This window comes from Cydia pomonella, unplaced genomic scaffold (genome assembly GCF_033807575.1).
Source record: "Cydia pomonella isolate Wapato2018A unplaced genomic scaffold, ilCydPomo1 PGA_scaffold_206, whole genome shotgun sequence".
Taxonomy (NCBI): Eukaryota; Metazoa; Arthropoda; class Insecta; order Lepidoptera; family Tortricidae; genus Cydia; species Cydia pomonella.
In genome coordinates, this window is record NW_026907846.1 from 185,411 (window position 1) to 206,990 (window position 21,580).

A 21,580-nucleotide genomic window follows, 5' to 3' on the forward strand; every position below is an offset into this window, starting at 1 on the left:
TTGACGTATCTAAAAGGTTTTTCCGTACTTGTTGACAGAGTGGTTCGTCCCATCGCTTCTTTTAGTTATGGATTTGAATATTAGTAAAAAAGATAATTAAGACGAAAGGCGACGACCGCCCCAAAATTACTCAACCCTGTTAACGTTTAGGTAATACTGAACAACTTTTACTATGGGACCAAACCTGAAAAAATAAATTACTTGAAGTGGTCCTTTGTTTGATTTTACTAATTTTCAACTCCATAACTAAACTAACAACTGTTTCAAATTAAATCATAACTCGTTCAGCCGTTTTTGTGTGTTTAACCAGCCAAAACGCAGGGAAAGTACAATTCTTTTTACGCACGATTTGAAATTTAAAATTTTAAAGCGCAGTTCAGATTTTGACCATCATACTAACTTGCTGATAAATTATGTTATAACTCCGTAAGGTTTACGAAATATAAAATTTAAGACAGACTAAATAGGTATTCAAAATACCTTGAGCCGTAAAAAATTAAGCGAAATTATAATTTTTTGCATGACAAACGTTGTCTTAAAATCCGCATAGACTTTGACATGATAAAGTATGGGAATACCATTACCAACGTCACTTTTGCACAGCAGTTTGACATTAATTGACACTGACACACTTTGTCACTGCAAAATTAACTAGATCGGACTCTTGGCTCATTATCACTACACTTATAAAACAAAGTGCCCCGCCGCGTCTGTCTCTGTGTACTCGTATGTATGTTCGCGATGAATTCAAAAACTACTGAACGGATTTTCATGCGGTTTGCAGTGCAAAGATGCACCAATCAATAGAGTGATTCTTGAGGAAAGTTTTTAAGTGTATAATTTGTTTGTGTAACGCGTGTGAAGCTGGGGTGGGTCGCTAGATAGTGATATAATGTGAGCTGCTGTGGTCACCTGTTTGCAAGCTAATTAAGGTTTAAATTAGGTTCTTAGCTACTCTAGCGCTACTCTGGAGAGATTTGGAACTATTATTTATAGCTAACAGCTGGACACTTTTGCAACAGTTCTACCATAAGAGATGTCACTCGTCTTAATTCCACACTCCATACCTTTTCGGATCTGTTTGATTACGGTAAGTGATAAAAATTACGATGAATACAATATTTGATTCAGGTATGTGAACTAAGTAAAAAGTGTGTAATAATAAAAAGGTAATCACGGTTCATATCCCGGTCGATTTAAGACCTTTTCTACTTGTTTTTAATACCATATCGGATTTCTGAACGCATCTTCAAAACTATTTCGTTTTGACATATTTGTCATCTTCTTCACTCATACCATTTTTAACACATACATCTCTTTCGGGAAAAAGTTGGCACATGCGCAACTGCATAGAATGAAAAACAGAAGAAGAAATGTTTGAATTGAAATTGCAAGAAAATGTCAGATTGACGGACTTACAAATCAATTGAATAAATATATTATTAAGCCATTCTAACAAAATATTTTATTTATAAATATAACAACAACCAAGACCTGTGCAACTGGTGAGTGTAGGATTTTCATTTTATTTATTTTTTATCTTTCTTTACCATCTTTCACTCGTAAACGGGTGTTGAATTCCAAGACGCAAACAAAGGTAACTGAACCAGCGCTCATTTTTCGAGAGTCCAAATCCTTGGAAATGGTTAGAAAGCTTTCGCAACAATCTATTTCATATTTTTCAAGTGTCATTTACCTTAAGTGGGTCCGGTTTTTCTCTATAGATTATGCACAAATAGGCGGGTCCATACAGACCGGCCAGTGTAGACGTGCCTCGGCAGAGGCGGCGTGCTCAGACGAGGAAAACGCGCGCGCCGCCTCGGCCGAGGCACGTCTACACTGGCCGGATTGTGCGCGAGGAAATATCCTCGCGCGTATGCTCGCTCTGTGTGGACCCGCCTAATCATTAAATAATGACAATTTTCCTTTGTATTCTCGTAGATAGAACCTATAAACTTGGAGGAATTAACAACTGCCAGCGTAGCCAACGTGCCTATCGTTCACGCTCCGTGGCGAACGAACCGCAACTGTCACAGTCGCACTAATATGGAAGAGTGATAGAGAGAGATGACTACGCTACGCTACGGAGCGTTAACTATTGTAACGTTGGCTACGCGGCCTGGAGTCGCCTTTAAGAGCGTTAAGAGACGTTTATCTGACATGGCTATTTTTACGTTCCTACAAATAGTTTGACGTGCCCCTCCCCCGCAAAAATCGGCAGACTGAGCCCCTAGTGTACATTTATTCGATTTCGTAACGTTACGTACGCGTTTGCGTTAAGTCTCATTTAGAATGGGATTTAGAAACAGCGCACCAAGCGGGACGTTTTGGAAACTCAAAATCCCATACAAAATGAAACATGAGACTTAACGCAAACGCGTCACGTTTCGCTATCGAATAAATTTACACTAGAGGTACTGTTTTATACAGAACATTACAGACAAGGCGTCTCCAGTTGTTAAATCCTTCAAGCCTATAAATGATAAAGTGAAAATAACCCTCATAAAACGATATCGTGATGCGGCCAGACATGCAGGGATTCGGCGAATATTTGTGCTGGCGTCTCTTTCATTTTCCTTGGGTAGCAAGAGACGCCATCACTAGGTTATATATCTAATGTTAACAAATTCTGTCATATTTGATTACATAATTTGCTTTTTCTATTGAACTCCACAAGGACCACAAGCGATTAAAAAATATTGTCACTTTCTTTGATTTTAACGACCGACCACTGGTCACAAATTCGTCCTGTTTTTGGGGAAGTGTGTCAGTGGCTTATTTATTCAATTAAATTTTTTCAATTTAAATTTTTCTTAATAAATTTCAACAAGTTTGGTTGATCGTAGTGCAAAAAATATGTATGGCGAACAGTAGCTAACTTTAAAAAAAATACTGATTCTTAAATGGTATACACTACTGTACACGTGCTTTTTACATAAAACAATATGGCATACATAAAAAAAAATGGGAAAGTGCCTTAAAACTTTTATAAGCTCATTTTACTTAAAGGACACATTCTTTTATTAGTAAAAAGAAACAAAATTACATTCAAGTTCTTTTAATTCGCTTCTACTAGATTTAAAATAGGTATATGAACTAGTGAAATTGGGTAAAAATATAAGATGGCATTATTTTATTTCAGATCACAAAACATCGAACAATATGGCGAACTTGACGACGAACAGGCACATGTATTGGGATTTAAAGAAAAGTTCATGTAAGTGTACTCCATGCTCTACTTCACGAGTATGTACATCCTTCTTCTAATGTTCTGCCTGCAACTATAGTAGGGCTTTATTAGGCGCATGGCATACTGCATCCAATTTGCACATCGCTCCGACGTGCAAATCGGCATGTACTTAACTCCTTTAAACTTTTAATAGCAGTTTAAAGTATTTTTAAATAATTTTCAATTGTGGCTGAACGTTGGATAGGTCTGTGCCTTCGATGCCTAAGCTGTCAAAACATGGCGGACGAATCTTTGAAATGTTACCGTATTTAAGAATAATTTCGCTTAAAATTTGTTTTTTTTTTCGCAAGAGATGAAAAACATTGTGTGTAACTCCGGGGTTAAGAATATTGGTACTCAAGTCTTTAATTCACTCCAGTCTGCGGCTGTAGTGAATGTATAGACTCTAGTACAATATTTCGCTTACCCCCCTCGTTGCACAATACTGTACTAAAGTATGGTTTGATGGAGTTTAGACGCAGGCACAAATCTGTAGAATGACTCTTTACCGATAAGTAATTTATTCCAATTCAATTGTAGTAATAGTAAGAGGTAACATACAGATATCTTTAAATTATGAAATAAGCAAATTAGTTGGCTAGCCCTGGAACGCGCAAGTTGCCCTAATACACTCTAACTAAACCATCAATAATGTATGACTTTTGACGAAAATTTCCACGCTGTAATTATCGGTTTATTATGTTAACAGCACCAATCATGGAACATTTAAGAGAAAATTTGGAGTATTTTTGATATTTCACCGACACCTGTAAATTTCTACCGCTTTACGCTTTAAAAGTTGAATGTCCAATTCGTCCTTTATGTTTTCTATGTATTTAATGAAAGCTACTGCAATTGATTTCAATATTATTAACCAATTAAAACTGTGGTTTTTTGCTCCAGTCATGGGATGTATGGCGGCATTCGTTTTCAAAATAACAAATATCAATGAAAAATTAAACTTAAGCAGCTATTAAAAACTGATGGTAAATACTTGTTTTACAGGAGTTGTCTATACCATTCCATTACTGGTGCCTGTTCCATTATAGGGGTGTTTACTATAGTATGTGTTTTCAGACCCGGAAATCGACCAGCTACCCCTGATGGAAAGTCCAGGGTCAATGCTGGTCATATTAACAGCTTATCTGGCGTTTGTTCTGCGAGTCGGGCCCGCTTTTATGAGAAAGCGACCACCGTATAAGCTTACTACGACTCTGCTGGTGTACAATGCGGTGCAAGTGGCGATATCCGCGTATTTAGTACAAATGGTAAGAAAGCTAGTTTAAGTGACAAAATGTGAAGTGCCACTATAAAACTTGACGACCGGTTTGGCCTAGTGGGTAGTGAGCCTGCCTACGAAGCTGATGGTCCCGGGTTCAAATCCTGGTAAGGGCATTTATTCGTGTGATGAACATGCATATTTTGTTCCTGAGTCATGGGTGTTTTCTATGTATTTATAAATATTTATATTTTATATATATCGTTGTCTAAGTACCCTCAACACAAGCCTTATTGAGCTTACTGTGGGACTTAGTCAATTTGTGTAATAATGTCCTATACTATTTATTTATTTAAAACGTTTACGTTGGTACCACCACACTCTGTCACAGACAGCTTACTTGGTTTTCCTTTTATGAGAAAGCGGAGACCGTATAAGCTTACTACGACTCTGCTAGTGTACAATGCGGTGCAAGTGGCGATATCCGCATATTTAGTACAAATGGTAAGAAAGCTAGTTTAAGTGACAAAATGTGAAAGTGCCAGTATAAAATGTTTGCGTTGGTACTACCACACTCTGTCACTGGCAGCTTACTCGGCTATATACCCTTTTATAAGAGATCGACAACCGTATAAGCTTACTACGACTCTTCTAGTGTACAATGCGGTGCAAGTGGCGATATTCGCGTATTTAGTACAAATGGTTAGAAAGTTACTTTAAGTGACAAAATGTGAAAGTGCCAGTATAAAACGTTTACGTTGGTACCACCACACTCTGTCACTGGTAGCTTACTTGGTTTTAGACCCTTTTATGAGAAAGCAACAACCGTATAATCTTACTACGACCAAAGAGAATTTGAATGTGTATTGTCAAAGAATTGTTTGACGACCGGTTTGGCCTAGTGGGTAGTGACCCTGCCTACGAAGCTGATGGTCCCGGGTTCGAATCCTGGTAAGGGCATGTATTTGTGTGATGAGCATGGATATTTGTTCCTGAGTCATGGGTGTTTTCTATGTATTTAAGTATTTATAAATATTTATATTATATATATCGTTGTCTAAGAACCCTCAACACAAGCCTTATTGAGCTTACTGTGGGACTTAGTCAATTTGTGTAATAATGTCCTATATATAATATTTATTTATATTTAAAGAAAACTTTAACACAACAAGGTAACAAGCAACAAATTCAAAAAAAAATCGTTATTAATTACAATAATACGTTTTAAAAATAAAATATAATATGGTTTTCGGTACACTTTATTATTGCAGTTTTTTCCGTAAGTGGGTGTACCAGCTATTCGACAAAATGGCCGAATAGACCGAAAATCGAATAGTTGCTGAATATTCGTGGCATCTCTAGTGTCAATCATCTTTAGGGCGGAACAACATGACCCGCGAGTCCCGCGACTTTCTACTGTCAAACATATTTTGTATGTCAGTGAGAATTCTGTACGCAGTACTATTGTGGCAGCGGGAGGTACACTATTGTAAATTAAAACTTGTTACATTCAACCTAAATCAAACAATGAGAAACCGATACGTCATCGAAACCATTGTCTAACGAAGAGTAAAAAGTTGAAGTCATTGATCTTTAACCTGTCGATCGTCCACTAGACTTGACGGACGCGTACGGTGTGTGGGCGAGACAGCGGTACGTTAGCGGTGTCCCACTCGCACATCCGAGCGTCATACTTTTCGGTGAAGGAAAACATCCTCAGGAAACCTGCATACTGCCGCGAAGAAATTCGAAGGTCAATGTGAAATTGTGAAGTCTCCGACTCGCATTGGGCCAGCGTTAGGACTATAGCCCTTTTGACTATGATAGGAGGCCTGTGCCCAGCAGCGGGATGTATGGCTGAATTATTATTATTTAAAATGTACCTATAGAAATTCATACCCAACACATTATCTAATACAGCTAGGTAAACCGCGAGCCAGGAACAGATTTCCATGACCAATCGCTTGCTGGCCGAGAACTCGTGTAGTGGTTAAAGGCTAGCTATGATAAACCCTCGTGAACGTCAGCTGCCGCTCCGTTGGTGGGTTGAGGAATGGCAGCCACCGAAACACTATTTAGTTACCTACTTGCACGATTGGCTCGTATTCGTGAGTGACACAACTGAACTAGCACCATTCTTAGTGCCCATAAGGCCCGTTCTTAGATATATGTCAATAATAGACAGTAAATATTAATTAACTAACCAATTGTGATCCTTATTGCAACGTGATAAGATATATTGTTTGTTAAATATAAAACAATCATGCACAGATGAACCTAGTCCCACAGTAATCTCAATAAAGGTACCGTTCGGATTGAGACTGCACCAGCAATTACTGCTGCAGTATTGCAGCGCAACATTACTGCCGACTGCATTGCTACCGCAATTGTAAAAAATCTTATCAGTTAAAAAAAGAAAGCCTACTCGAGACGGTGTGGTGAAATATATACTAAAAATTAAATTTAAAATTAAAAAATACAAAACAAAAAAAACTTAATTATATTTCTTTTTTATATACATATACCCCACCCCTATCCTTTTCCAGTCCCTCCCTTTTCCTATCCCTTGAAGCAAATTTCTGCCAAAAAATAATTAAAACCTAATAATAAGAAAATATCTAGTCACAGAATGTCCATATACCCTACAGGAATTCATGGATAGTTAGTCTGTAAGTGCAAAAAGACTGAGCTAAATGATAGTTGTATTTCAAATTTAATGTGTATTAAAATATTATTATTATTATTATTTATAGTAGTTTGAAATTTTATGCTTGTGTGTAATCTAGATTAAAATAAGTTTATACTGTACATAGTTTTAAAAATATTGCTACGCCCTAGTAGGGTCCATGTTTGTACTGACTACTTAATTATAAGAACATCTTGTAATACCATGGTTGCAACGAATAAATGAAAAAATGAAAAAAAAAATAACCATCCGGGTATTTACTTAGTTTTTGAAATTGGTGAAGAATTTTCAAACAATGCATGTATTCCAAAACCTTCTCCAGAATGTAACAAACAATTTTCTGAAAACCGCATCAAAATCGGATCAGCCTAACGCGAGGTAATTGCGGACAAACATACATACATACATACATCCTTTTTTTAAGGCGGTTAAAAAGGAACATAATTAACATGATTTGTGACATGCCGTTATCAAACATCGGTTGTGTTGTGTACTATACTCGTATGTATGTATGTATCTTTTTTGTGGTATCCTCACACAGTGTAATTACTCGTACTCATCTATTAGTGGTTGCATTAAGGGCGGTAAACTATAATTGACGAACGAGTGTGAATTGAAGCCCGAAGCCGAAGGCGAGATCATTATTAACATGAGTTCGTAATTCCTGATCCGCCCATGGCACACACAATGGCATCACAGTTGTGGGGCAGAAAAATGGAAAAAAATAAACTTCTGCCTAATTTCGTGCGTAAATTATAGCATCAGCACTTATAATTCGCGCGAGATGTGCTAATATCAAATTAAGTAGACATTAAAGTTCGAATGCTGCTTAATCGTATTTGTATGATATTAAATTCTAATTTTGTTTTAGTTTTCCAGGAATATTTTTGAACACGGCGTTACTCCGAAGAAATGTCTCATGACAAACGACTTTTCTCGTAAAGAGGTAAGCAAAGCATTTTTAGGGTTCCGTACCCAATGGGTACAACGAGACCCTATTACTAAGACTCCGCTGTCCGTCCGTCTGTCTGTCCGTCTGTCACCAGGCTGTATCTTATGGACCGTGGTAGCTAGACAGTTGAAATTTTCACATATGATGAATTTCTGTTGCCGCTATAACAACAAATACTAAAAAGTACGGAAACCTCGGTGGGCGAGTCCGACTCGCACTTGTCCGTTTTTTTTTATATATTGTAGTAGTTAGTATATAAATACGTACCTACTAAGGTTCATTGCGATAACTTCGAAAGCGGGGTAATTTTGGAAATGCCAAATAAAACCAGAAGCACGCTACTGCAACGAACCACACCACCACACCAACCACACATCCATGACCACAGAATAAATAATAGTAGGTACCTACTACCGTACAGAAAAGAAACTTCCTACAAAACCGAAGTTTGACAGCGATTCAAGGACGAATCATGCTGTCTCTTTCTAGTGTATGACACTATATCTTTCGGCTATGTAGGGTTGTCAAGATTCAAGTCATTTATCTTATCTGTGGTTGTGCACGCAAAGGGACGTCAAGATGTGCCAACTCTAATAATTGCTCGTAGCATAGCAATGCTGAGCTGAACGGCCGAGAACGAGCCGAGAATGCCCGAAAGGATCAGTTTCGCCCCTGCCAAGACTCTGGATTACTGAACATAATTTTAAAATAATAATTTGAATGACCGTTCATTAAATATCTACGTTAGATTTAACCTTTTCGCCGCCATTGACTTGATATAGACAGTACATTTCGTGCCCCAAACGCCACGACTTCATATCAAGTCGTGGTTTTGGTCAGGTTTCTTTACGTGCAATTTTTGACGTGGCGTTGATTCACTTTATTACTTCATTTACGTGGCGGAGAAAAGGTTAATTAATTAAAGTAAATGAGTCATACCTGACTTGATACAATGTTAATTATTGGTCTAGAAAAGTCGAATTTAAATAGTTGCAAATGTATATGAACTAGTTGTTCAGGTATATTAAAATGTCATTCGTAATTTTAAGCTTAGCGCCACCTTATTTATAATAATATATAAATGTGAAAGACGTATTGGTAGGTACTCAATCTTATTGAGATTAATATTGATTAAATATCATCTGATATTTACAACTAGCTTTTCGGTGAAGGAAAACATCGTGAGGAAACCTGCATACATCTGCGAAGAAGTTCAAAGGTGTATGTGAAGTTCCCAATCCGCATTGGGCTAGCGTGGGGACTATAGCCCGAGCCCTCTCGCGCATGAGAGGAGGCCTGTGCCCAGCAGTGGGACGTATATAGGCTAAATTATTATTATTATTATATAATCTAGGTATGAACTGAATCGAATGACCGGAAACAACTAGTAGGTACAGTTGACATAAGATATATCTGTGCGTGTGCGGCCAATGTGCTGACAAATATCTGAGCACGCCTCTATTATTAAGCCGTTAGAGTGCGTGTTCAGATATTTTTTGGCGATTGTAACTATATGAAATGATACTTCGTACGTAAAAACCAAATTGATTTTGTACTGAGCATTAAATCTGCCAAATAAACGGTACCACAATGTTTAAAAAAAAAACTGGCTCGGGTAAAATTGTTGCTGAAAATTGTTGAGTATTCGACTTTTCGTTCGTCGCGACATCTATCGTCAAGTAGCAGTACTGATAAGTACGCTACTTGACGCTAGATGTCGACTACAAAACTAATAAGCGTTTTGATAAGAAAACTGATGTATGAAGTGAGCACTCTATGCTTACTATATTATCTATGATCATGTTAAGATTAAGCAAATTTTACGATTTAAGTTATTTAAGTAACCAACCCGCGCGACATGTTTTGGGGGCTAGGTCTCCAATGTCTCCATTTCCAAGCAACAGCGTACATGTCACGCGAGTGATAACTTGCTGACATATTTAACTTCTGCAGGTAAATTTGTGATGTGTGATGACCGGTCTGGCCTAGCGGGATGACGCCGATGGTCCTGGGTTCGATTCCCGGTAAGGTTTATTTGTGTGATGAGCACAGATATTTGTTCCTCAGTCTTGGATATTTTCTATGTATTTAAGTATTTCTATATCGTTGTCTGAGTACAACACAAGCCTTCTTGGCTTAACGTGGGACTTAGTCAATTTGTGTAAAAATGTCCCTATAATATTTATTTATTTATTTCTTCCAGGTAATCACCAGCATTTGGGTATACTTCGTCGCCAAAATAACCGAACTAGCAGACACAGTATTCATCGTACTCCGCAAAAAGGACCGCCAAGTGACATTTCTCCACATGTACCACCACACGATCATGGTGCTAGCGACGTGGGCGATCGTCAAGTATTGGCCGACGTACGCTCTGATCTTCGCCGGTTTTATGAATTCGATGGTGCACGTGGTCATGTACACGTATTATGGCTTGGCTGGTCTTGGGCCGAATGTGACGAAGTATTTGACGTGGAAGAAGTACTTGACTAAGTTTCAGATGGTATGTATTTAAACAGATAGTTATTGTTTTATTTTCTCATGACATTGCATTAATAGCTACTTTTCACTAAATGGAAAATTAATACGTACAGGCAGATCATATCAAATACAAGAATCTAGTCGTGTACTAATTGATTGATAAAAAAAAACTTATATGCAAAGAAATCTATTTCATGCCAAAAATGCCTTACATCATTTTGGAAAAGAGCTGATACTCTTCGAACTGATTGATTTCTATCAAACATAGCTAAGAACCAACGCAAGGAAACTCGCTTTCATGTAAAAAAACCGGCCAAGAGCATGTCGGGCCACGCTCAGTGTAGGGTTCCGTAGTTACTCTTCCGTCACAATAAGCTAAACTGGAGCTTAAAGTATAGTAAATTGTTAACCAAGGGATGAAACGGTACCTTTCACGCGAGTTAAACAAATAGGAAAATTTGCATAATTTTACTGTGAAGGGGGAACTTTTTGCGATAACTCAAAAACAGCTAAACTGATCATGTCCGCTATAGTTTTCATTGAATGTCTTTTTTAAGCTCTACTTCCACGATTTTTTTCATAATTTTTGGACCTATGGTTCAAAAGTTAGAGGGGGGGACACAATTTTATTTTCTTTCGGAGCGATTATCTCCGAATATATTCACTTTATCAAAAAATGTTTGTTGAAGACTCCTATTAGTTTTGAAAGACCTTTCCAACGATACCCTACACTGTAGGGTTGAAGCAAAAAAAAAAATTCACCCCCACTTTACGTGTAGGGGAGGTAACCTCAAAAAAATTATTTTTTTAGATTTTATTGTACGACTTTGTTGGCTTTATTGATTTATATATCCACGCCGAATTTCAGCTTTCTAGCACTAACGACCGCGGAGCAAAGCCTTGGACAGACAGACAGACAGACAGACAGACAGACAGACAGACGGACATGGCGAAACTATAAGGGTTCCTAGTTGACTACGGAACCCTAAAAACCCGATTGAAATCGGTCCATCCGCTTGAGAACTCCGATGCTTCAAACAGACAGGCATTGATTTCAAAGTATAAACTAAACACCCCTATTTTGCGTCGGAGGATAAAAAATATCGCCCCGAGGAAAACGCGAACTTACGGCTATCGTATAGCAACGAATACTTGAAGGGACCACTGATTACCAGTTCTCTGGACGATATCGGCCTGCCAGTTATTCGCAAAAGCTGACAATCGCGAATATAATAAATTAAATCACATATTATAAGTCGAAGATTACTAGCGTCGAACCTCCTCATTATTGAGCGAAAAATCTTGAGCTATCTTCGACTTAAAATATTATTTAAAATCAAGTGTATTCCCTTTTTCAGGCACAGTTCGTGTCAGTGTTAATCCAGTACACTACAGCAGTCATGGTTTCAGAGTGTCCCCCGCAGAAGTCTTTCAATATCCTCATACTCTGCAATACAGTGTTCTTCTTACTGCTTTTTAGTCATTTCTACATAAAAGCATATTTAAAGAAGAAGAAGGCGTAACTTAGTTATGTGAATAAATTGTATTTTCATATTTTCACCTCAGCAGGGGAACGAACAAGGGTACTTCTGCTTAAAACAGTGAGCAAAATTAGATTTTGTTGCGAGTGTGAGACAAAATAATCTTGCGGTGATCTCGAAATAAGAATGCCTTTGGAGTGGAGTTGGTCGTATTCCAAGTCAACGTCGATATTAAAGTCAAAACCATGGTCGCAGTCCAAGCTGCAATAGCAGTCTCAACAACGTCACCACAACAGTAATGCAGCTGCAGTCGACATCTTAACGTTACCTTTAGTCATGGTCAGTCTCAGTCGTATTGGGATCTGGGAACGGAAACAGAAATAATAACCGGAATAGAACTGGAACGGATGTTGAATCAGGAATGGGAACGGGAACTGGAACGGAAATGGGACTGCAGTGAAATGAAGAGTAGAAGAGGAAATGGAATTGGGGTTGTGACTGTTTTTTGCATAATTTCTAAACAAACGTATATAGGAGAACTTTCCGTTCATATTGAATTTGCTCTCTAATAATATTCTCAGTGCTGAGTTGAAAAGTTGTGTTTGCCACACGAGACCAAAGTACGCTCAATATTCAAAATATATTTTTTCCTTCCTCGAAACTCTAAACCAAGACTCACAGCAAAACCTAACTTTGCACTCTTGTTGCACAAATAACTTTATTACAATCTTTTGAGTATAAATTGGGGTAAACAAAAACGGTTTGCTCGTCGTTTCATCCTGGGTTTAGGTACGAATCTTGAAATTACCCTCAAAGATGTCACTTTGGAATTTTTGTCGGTGTCGCTATTGTATTTTCTTGAAGTAAAAGTACCCGATGAGCTCACGACGTATAAGTATTCCAATAACCAAACCCCGTTATCCATGTTGCAACTCATTGAAAAAAAGAAAAAGATCTCTTTTAGTACATAACTTCACCTTAACTAGCATTACATCATAATATTCATAATTCCGCTATAAATTGTATCATGGGCGTATTCAACATATACAATTTAGACCTATTCTTCTTATCGTGTGAAGGGATCATAACTAAATAATATTTTTCCTTCCTCAGAACTCTAAATCAAGGCTCACAGCAAAAACTAACTTTGAACTCTTGTTGCACCAGAGTGCAACGTAAATTGTAATTAGTTTTAGTATAATCTTGATAAATAATAATAAGGTAGGTAGCGAAGATAGGTTATTTTAGAATTGGTACTGTTTACTATTTTTACTTAGCTTGTTTTATTGTGGAATCAATGGCTACATATTTCTTTATTTTATTTTATTTTTATTTTATTTTATTCGGAAAAACCAACAGCTTAATAAACTAAAACTAGGTTAACATAAATATGTATCAGGGAAGCCAATTACAGGTTTCCACAGACAGGATACAAAGGTAGTCATATTACAGGTTAGCACAAAATTAAAGACTTTACAAACGCCAAAACATGCTATGAGAAAAGAAAGAAGTAATTTGTTTCTTATTTAAATCAATAAATTAAAATTAAACCTATGCTAATCTTCTGCAGGCAGGGGAGCAAAGAAACTAGATGCCATGAGGTTTTTAATTGTAGCAGGTTTCATCAGATGTAAATCCAGTTGATCGTTGCTATGACACAGTTCATTCATTGACCTCGGAGCTCGGACAAAGTATGAATTTTGACGATAGTTGGTTTTGGTCGGTGGAAGTGACAAAGGTCGGTAGTGTCTAGAAGAAGCTCTGGGGATACGAAAACTAATATTCATAACCAGTTCCGGGCTATCAACAGATCCGTTTAAGATTTTAGGTATTCTTGGTAAAAATATTCTTTTAATATTTTATTTTAGCATAGTTGAGGACCAGCGCGAAGTTAGAGTTCCCTACGTACGGTAGATAGCTTTTCCAACCCTGATTTTCAATGAATTGCAACTTGAATTGATGACGGGGTTTGCCTAACCCAGTACGTAGGGTATAGGGGTCAAAATTATTTTCGTTGTCTTGTTTTTTGTCCTCAAAAAATGTGACGGAGTGGAGATTCTTGTATGAAATGAAATTAAGTTTTTACTTTGTGACAGAGTGGTCAGAAACAAGACAACGAAAAAATGTTTGACCCAATTAGACATAATTTAGTGTGGAGATATGATGTGTAGACATAATTTTATTTCATGTTCATTTTCAAATGTAAAATAAAGATGCCGTAAAATTACAACGCCTGATGGCATGAACACTTACTTATAGTTAAGTTTTATTGACAAACGATTATTGTATAAAACGTAATGAAATATATAGGTACACGTTAAAATATTATGAAAGCTTTTTATTTACTGATAATGTTTTACCCCCTTAGGTATTCATAAAACTTTCCCGGGCCTGATTTAGGTTTATCCCTAAGTCCTCAAATACATTAGTCAAAATGGCAAATAAAGGCAAACAATTCACAGCTAATTTAGGCCAGTAACACGTTTTGCTGCTTTAAGGTGCTACTAGGTCACCAGTAGGTTCAGAAAACGGATTTTAAATATTTATTCATTTGAATAGTTTAAAAAACACTAGAAAACACGCTTTCCCTTCATCAAAGTCATTAAATTAAGGGGTGCGTTTGGGCAATATGCATTTCGCGGGCAAGCACTTTTGATCAGGATATATTTGAGATAACTGAAAAACTTCCAAGTCAATACATATTATATATTGAATTTGTTATACCCTTGAAACCTGATCGTGTTCAAAGTCCATTACCTGACCTTTCTCACAATGATACGATATTCTATCATGGAATGCCAGTGCCTATCTTCCGGCTTCATCATCAGACCTCGAAACCTAATCGTGGTCAAAGTTCATTACAAGACTTTTCTAACAAATCCAAACACAGCTATGATACGATGTTCCATCATGAAATTCCAGTTCATATCTTCCGGCTCCATCATCAGATCAGTTCGACAGTACCATATTATTGTATTGTCATCAGAACTACATACAGTAGCCAATTTTCATGACGCTATGATCCTTGGAGGATGGTTAAATTAGTTACCTTAGACTCCAATATATAGTTAGTTACATACAGGTCGACCTAATAAAAGCGCGTTAATAAAATAGGGTCCTGGTTTATATTATACATTATTAACATAATGCGGCAATTTAATATAATCCACGAAGGGAAATTTCTTAAAATTGCATCGCAATTGTCTAATATTAGTAATGAAATGAGCGGCCTTTCTAGCTATAAGTAGTTTAAGTAGGGCAAAAAATATAATGAACAAAAAAAAACAAATAATCTTCTCGTAACATTTTAATACCGAACATCGCTTTAAAACATTCGTACATAGGTAAAACATTTGTGTACAATCCATTAAGTATAATTAAATCAAATAAATAAATAAAAAACAATTTATATGATAAAATTTGATTCGCAGCGTTTTAATATCTAATTGACGTTTGTCTTCGCAAAATAAAATAAGAACTAATTTAAAAGTTATTTAAATAATGATGGCTTTAGGCTGTTTAGGAAGACAGCATAAGAGTTATAATATATTTAATTTTCATGGGCCTGTTTTATTCTTCTCCTTTTACGGTTCGGGCACTATACTTAAGAGGCTGTCAACACCCAATGTCCTTGAAATTGATGTTACTTAAACAGTTTTTTAAGAAAGACTATTTGTTTTAGTCAAGTAAGAAAAATATATGTTCATATTAATTATATTTCAAAGACCGTGGTCGTACTCGATACACGATTGAACGAAATCGGCTCGATAGAAAATAATTACAAAGATTGGTCTTAAAATCACAATTAAACGGTGTTATGTCTTTATTGTTTTGACTTATGGGTCTAATAAAAATAATAATTAAAATCACAATTTCAAAACATTTATATCTAAACCGTGGTCGAGTAAAATATTACACTAATAATCCACTTTTTTCATTTCAATATTTTTCTTATTATTCCCTTGCCCAGGCCCAGTAACATGCGACAGTGCTATCTCATTTACTCCGATACAAATAGACAGTGTGCGCGCTTTAGGTATTGACAGCCTCTTAAGTGGGTCAAAATTATTTTCGTTATCTTGTTTTTTGACCCCAAAAAAATGTGACGGAGTGGAGCTTTTTGTATGAGATGAAATTTTGTTTTTAATTTTTCTCATGTAAAATATAATTTAAATAGCTGTAGATTACATTGATGAAGACATACATTTTATATGAGAAAGACATTGCACTAGATTTTTTATTTATACAAGTGTGACAGAGTGGTCAGAAATAAGACAACAAAAAGAATGTTGACCAAAGTATCTGCTTTGGGCGCTTTTAGACGGGGTTGGCCGGTCGATGTATTTTATAGATGGCGCTAGCATAGCTTGTCCTGTTAATCCCTAGAATTGTTTATTTTATTTTTTATTTTTTATGTCCTGGATGCTATTAAGCCAAGTCTCATAGAATAAAACTAGAGACAGGGGAAAGGTATGATGGCGCCATCTATGCAACCTTTGACAGTTCTTCTTGTTGTTTTATAATATGGCCTCCATCTATGATGATTTTGCCAATGTTAAGTATCGTTATTCAGTAGTAACTTTTAAATGTGCTAGTAGAGCATGACGTTGTTCGGTAGTTGCTTTTAGTAAAGAGATAGCTGGACTTTACTAAAAGCCACGATGGATTGCCGGGTGTTGATTAAAACATGGCTAAAAGTGTTTCAAGATTAATTTTTCAGTAGCTGCAGAGACTTCCACGATAGTTCACTGCGTAATAAGCTATACGTAACAAAAATATTCTCGAGAAGTCTTCCCCATCTTCAACGACAAGCCAACCCCATTAATTCTATACGCATATGCTGTGTCACTTTGACAATACAGATATACATTTCCATGGAACGGGAGCTACGTATAGCGTCAAATGGAGACCAAGATATTCACTCTTCTAGTTATAGTGAGTTTTTAAATTTGCACTGACTTTTCAGGGATAAAATATGGCTGCGCCATGTTATAAAGATTAAACAAATTTCAATTTCATAGAATCCGCACATTTTTTCACTTGCCAAGTCGGTGAAATCTTAACGTAGTGTATACACTACACTACACGATCAGAAAAAAGATAAAACTAAGACCAGCCATAAAAGTGACATTGGTTCACAATTATATAATTTCTGAATAGTAGCACTTTTCTAAAGAACACCTTATTCCTATAGGCAGAGAGTCCTGTATCCCGCTTTGGAAGAATTTGTATACATTAGTATATTTAAAAATCTATCTACAATTCCTTATTATTATTTTACACTTAGGTAATTATAGAAGGATGCTGTGTATTTGTATTCTAATAGGTATTCTAGTAGTCGCAGGTTAGTCATATACACCGTGGGCTGGTATAACCCTACAGATTTTAACCACGCATTCCTGAGGTCATAGCAAAAACGGTCTTATGAGTTTTGCTAAATTTCGGAAAAAATTGTTTTTGCCGAAAAAAAAGTAGCAAAGTCCGTAAGTAGCAAAGATACATTAATTGAGTAAAATGCGAATAATCTAAGATAATTTCGTGCTTGGAATTTGACAGGTAAACGAGATGGCGCTGTACAGCTCCATACATTTTGCGGTAAGTCTAATTGTCAAAAGTTACCGTTTGACAATTCAGTGACAAAATATATGGCGCAGTACAGCGCCATCTGTTTTGATTGTCAGTCGAACGTTTTTTTTCTTAGACCTTACCTCTCTATGACAATCAATTCTCTGTCAGTAGGTATGTTTCAACCAAGTCACAGAGTGGCCGCGTCGCAGGCAAAAATGCGTTTTTCACTTAATTATTACAGAAACAAATTTTCACAATAGTTGCCATTTTCTCTAAAATAAGACTGAATTCAGGAAATTTTGTATGACATTTTAGTATCTTTAAAATCTGTCGGGTTTTACCAGCCCACTGTGTATTACAATTACGGAGAGTTCAACAGATAATATTTTATATAGTAACGTATATGGCCAGATTTATGGTCGCAATTATCCCTTGTATAGCGACAAAATATATAAGGTGACGTCATATTCTGACACCGCAAGTCAGTAAGCTTTGGCCTCTAGCGATGGCAGCATGGTTCCATTTTTATCGCCTGTCACTATGCCTGTCACTTTCTCACATACTTGTTAGAAGGTGACAGGTATAGTGACAAGTGATAAAAATCCGGACGTGCTACAGCCGCGGTTCGCGTACAGCGCACAGAAAGCCTACCTGCGCCTACGTCACTTTGGGCTCGAATTAGGTCTTGGCTTCAAACGCAAAAATCTATCCAATTTCCAATCATGCATGACACTAAAGGGATCCACTGATTACCAGTTCGCCGGACGATATCGGCCTGTCAATTATTCGCAAAAGCTGACAATTGCGAATAACTGACAGGCAGATATCGTCCGGCGAACTGGTAATCAGTAATCACTAATCAGTGGGCCCCTGAAGGCCGTGTTTTACACAGTGAAAATAATAAACAATTATACAATTAATATTACATTTTAAATAAGTACATTGAGCATGCGTTTATATTTAAAACATTCTAATTTATACCTACTTAAAATGCCTTTATGTACAATGTAAACAAGGATTGTGCTTTATTATGTAAACAGTTGAATAACATTTTATTTACAAATCTACATGGCGTGTATTATTATTTTTTTTCATGATTTTCATTAGTTGTCTTAAGCAATAAACAAATGGTGACTTATTAAGTAAAGCTACTAATTTGCGCAATTGGTATAATCGTCTGTAAACCAATCTTGCCTCAAAAATTTAATAATTTATCTTTAAAACATTTTTTTGTAATCGACCCAAAATAATCTAGGTACAACATTAAATGGTACATTTAAAAACAAGGCAAACGAATTTGTTACCATTCAATTGCTGCATAGGAGCATGCAATTTAGGTCAGAAACAACAATTTATGACCTTTCCTTTTGCATTTTTTTTTCTAAATAAGACAAGAGTCAAGGTTTAAACTGCCTTAGCTCTTTTATACGCCATAAACAGTATACAATTCACTTCACTTTTTTATTATTACTCCTGTTAATCCCATTGCTTTCCATTTGTTTATGATTTTTAACGCCATCTTTGACGCGCCCATTAGATTTAGCACCATTGGCTTCAGGTTTCTTATAGGCTTTGTCGTAGAAGTCCCAGAAGAGATAGTAGAAGAAGATAGAGTTGGGAAGAGTGAAGACGACGGACCAGCGAGGGTAGCCGCAGTCGTAGAAGAGCAGCTGGGAGGAGTGGAGGAATGCTATGCAGAACTGGACCTGTTGAAAAATGATAATTTTGTTCAGACAACGAATTAAAAAAAAAACGTTGTAGCGCTTTTTAGGATTCCGTACCCAAAGGGACAAACGGGACCCTATTACTGAGACTTCGCTGTCCGTCCGTCCGTCCGCCCGTCCGTCTGTCACCAGGCTGTATCTCATGAACCGTGATAGCTAGACAGTTGAAATTTTCACAGATGATGTATTTCTGTTGCCGCTATAACAACAAATACTAAAAACAGAATAAAATAAATATTTAAGTGGGGCTCCCATACAACAAACATATTTTTTTTGCCGTTTTTATAAATAATGGCCTTCGTGCGCAAGTACGACTCGCACTTGCCCGGTTTTCTGGACAATACAGTTACTATAAATTTACTTAGCAATCTTGAGGCCTTTATCGGGGGTCTTCACCGAAAGGAATCGCTCAATAGAGAAACAATCACGAACATAGGTCTAAAATGCACTTTTAAAAAATTATAATAAATTTTACAGAAAGCTAAACTTATGAGAATTATTTCTAAAAATGAGCAATAGTATGCTTAGGAAAAAAAAAAAAAAAAAAAACAAATTAAAAAGCATGATATCCGCGCTCCCGGACACGCACTTTCATTTCACGCTTGCGCTCAGTGAGAGTGAGAGAAGAACACGAGCTAACTGCACCGTCAAAAATGCATTTAAATTTAAACTTTTGTATTTTTTTTTCTTATCGTAATAAACTAACCGAAAATCGTTTGTAAAGGAAGTGTCCTCCAGCGGCATTCGGTTCCTTAGCGAAGGGCTAAAATTTTGCTGGTTTTCAAGAATATTCTCTGTTTATTATTACGATGAAGTTAGTATAAAGTGTCTAAACTAAACATGCCGCTTGATATTTTAATATAGGCTTGGTTCAGATATATGTGGCCACTTTGTGGCCTTGGTCACTCCGGATGTGAATGCCCGACTGTGAGTGAGCGAGACAAGTGACTGATGTGAGTGACTAGGAGTGAGTGACCTGTTGTAAATTTGTTGCTATAGTTTGAAAAATAATGCTTCATGTCAATACCGACTATTACCCACCATTTGTAAAGTAGTGATGTAAGACTTCCACCAGCACAGCCGCTGGTACTTGGGTCCCATGGCAGCGAGCATGTAGTAGGAGTACATGATGATGTGCACGAACGAGTTGATCACGCCGATGAGCGTGCCGTGCCCGCCGGGGTAGTATCTGGAAGTATAAAGATAATTTTATTACAACTATTACATATAAAACATCTCTAAGACGCAAATATATTTATAATAAGGGTATGAAATAAGTTCCTAGTTGACTACGGAACCCTAAAAAATTATACAAGGACTCTTTCGAGTGGACAATGTACTCGTAATGTCTAATGAATAATGTACCTAAAACAACCCGACTTCACCATATCATGAAAGGTTTAAAGTACTCGACTAAATTACTTCATGCTATTCCGTTTTAACAGGCACTTTATTATTAAAAAAAAAACAGCGTTGACGTGGTTAAAAATAATTGAACATGCCACTTCGTATCTATTTTGCTTTGTTCAGATATTTGTAGACATCTTGGCAGCTCCGCTCGAAAAAAACGTGAGTTGACCTGTAACAAAGCGGTAGGGACCTAGTGACCAACTGTGAGTAACCGAACATAAGTGAATGTGAGTGACCGGTAGCTACTAAACGTGAGTGACTGAACGTGAGTGACGTGCTCTCCTAAAGTTTTTTTTTCGAAATCGTAATCTTATTCGGTCCCTAGAATATCATGGGCATGACGGTGTGATCTGACGGTCCTTCTTGCGGAGCACAAAGAATACCATGTCCAGGGGTTCCGACACTATCTTCGCTAAGAATTACAACATGCATATCTTACTTAGTCGCTCCCCAGGATATCATGGGCATGACGGTGTGATGGTACATGTGGAGGAAGGTGATCTGGCGGTCCTTCTTGCGGAGCACGAAGAACACCGTGTCCAGGAGCTCCGACATCTTCGCTAGGAAGTACACGTAGACTCCTCGGGCCACCTGGAATTGGAAAAGGATTGATTGATAAACTAAGAAAAACATTTGTCAAGTATCCAGAATCCTCTAGCGTTCCAAGGCTCTAATACCAGTACAAATAACCTGCTCTAATACTAGTAATAAATGACCTTTACTAAAATTTGAATAATTATTAAGTGGAACAGAGTCGCTTTTGTTTTCTAATACTATTGATTAAAATTTGACTGCTATTTCTTATGTGGTTACACGACAATACGGTTGTT

The 21,580-nt window shown here is 36.9% G+C and overlaps 2 protein-coding genes across 3 annotated transcripts in view; one reads left to right on the top strand and one right to left on the bottom strand.

Moving 5' to 3' along the window:
- The first annotated feature begins 1,376 nt into the window (after positions 1 to 1,376).
- LOC133533813 (elongation of very long chain fatty acids protein 7-like) lies at positions 1,377 to 13,342 on the top strand. Its single transcript, XM_061872866.1, has 6 exons — positions 1,377 to 1,505; positions 3,143 to 3,217; positions 4,307 to 4,497; positions 8,006 to 8,080; positions 10,290 to 10,589; positions 11,926 to 13,342. Exons 2-6 carry the CDS (start codon positions 3,163 to 3,165, stop codon positions 12,088 to 12,090), a joined length of 786 nt encoding a protein of 261 aa, XP_061728850.1. The 5' UTR covers positions 1,377 to 1,505; positions 3,143 to 3,162; the 3' UTR covers positions 12,091 to 13,342.
- A 5,087-nt stretch (positions 13,343 to 18,429) lies between these two features.
- The window catches only part of LOC133533821 (elongation of very long chain fatty acids protein 7-like), a 58,333-nt gene continuing 55,182 nt past the window's right edge, over positions 18,430 to 21,580 (bottom strand). For both annotated transcript variants that reach the window (XM_061872876.1, XM_061872877.1), the window contains exons 5-7: positions 21,190 to 21,341; positions 20,382 to 20,529; positions 18,430 to 19,322 (exon numbers count right to left, since the gene is read on the bottom strand). In XM_061872876.1, coding sequence (XP_061728860.1) covers positions 19,065 to 19,322; positions 20,382 to 20,529; positions 21,190 to 21,341 — 558 coding nt within the window. In that variant the 3' untranslated portion in view covers positions 18,430 to 19,064. The remainder of the gene's footprint in view (positions 19,323 to 20,381; positions 20,530 to 21,189; positions 21,342 to 21,580) is intronic.

What these genes read in the sequence shown, in the direction of transcription:
- LOC133533813 (XM_061872866.1), top strand. Translation starts at nt 3,163, where the DNA reads ATGGCGAACTTGACGACGAACAGGCACATGTATTGGGATTTAAAGAAA. An exon ending in GGATTTAAAGAAAAGTTCAT is followed by an intron (nt 3,218 to 4,306) that starts GTAAGTGTACTC and finishes ATGTGTTTTCAG; the next exon opens with ACCCGGAAATCGACCAGCTA. An exon ending in CCGCGTATTTAGTACAAATG is followed by an intron (nt 4,498 to 8,005) that starts GTAAGAAAGCTA and finishes ATTTTGTTTTAG; the next exon opens with TTTTCCAGGAATATTTTTGA.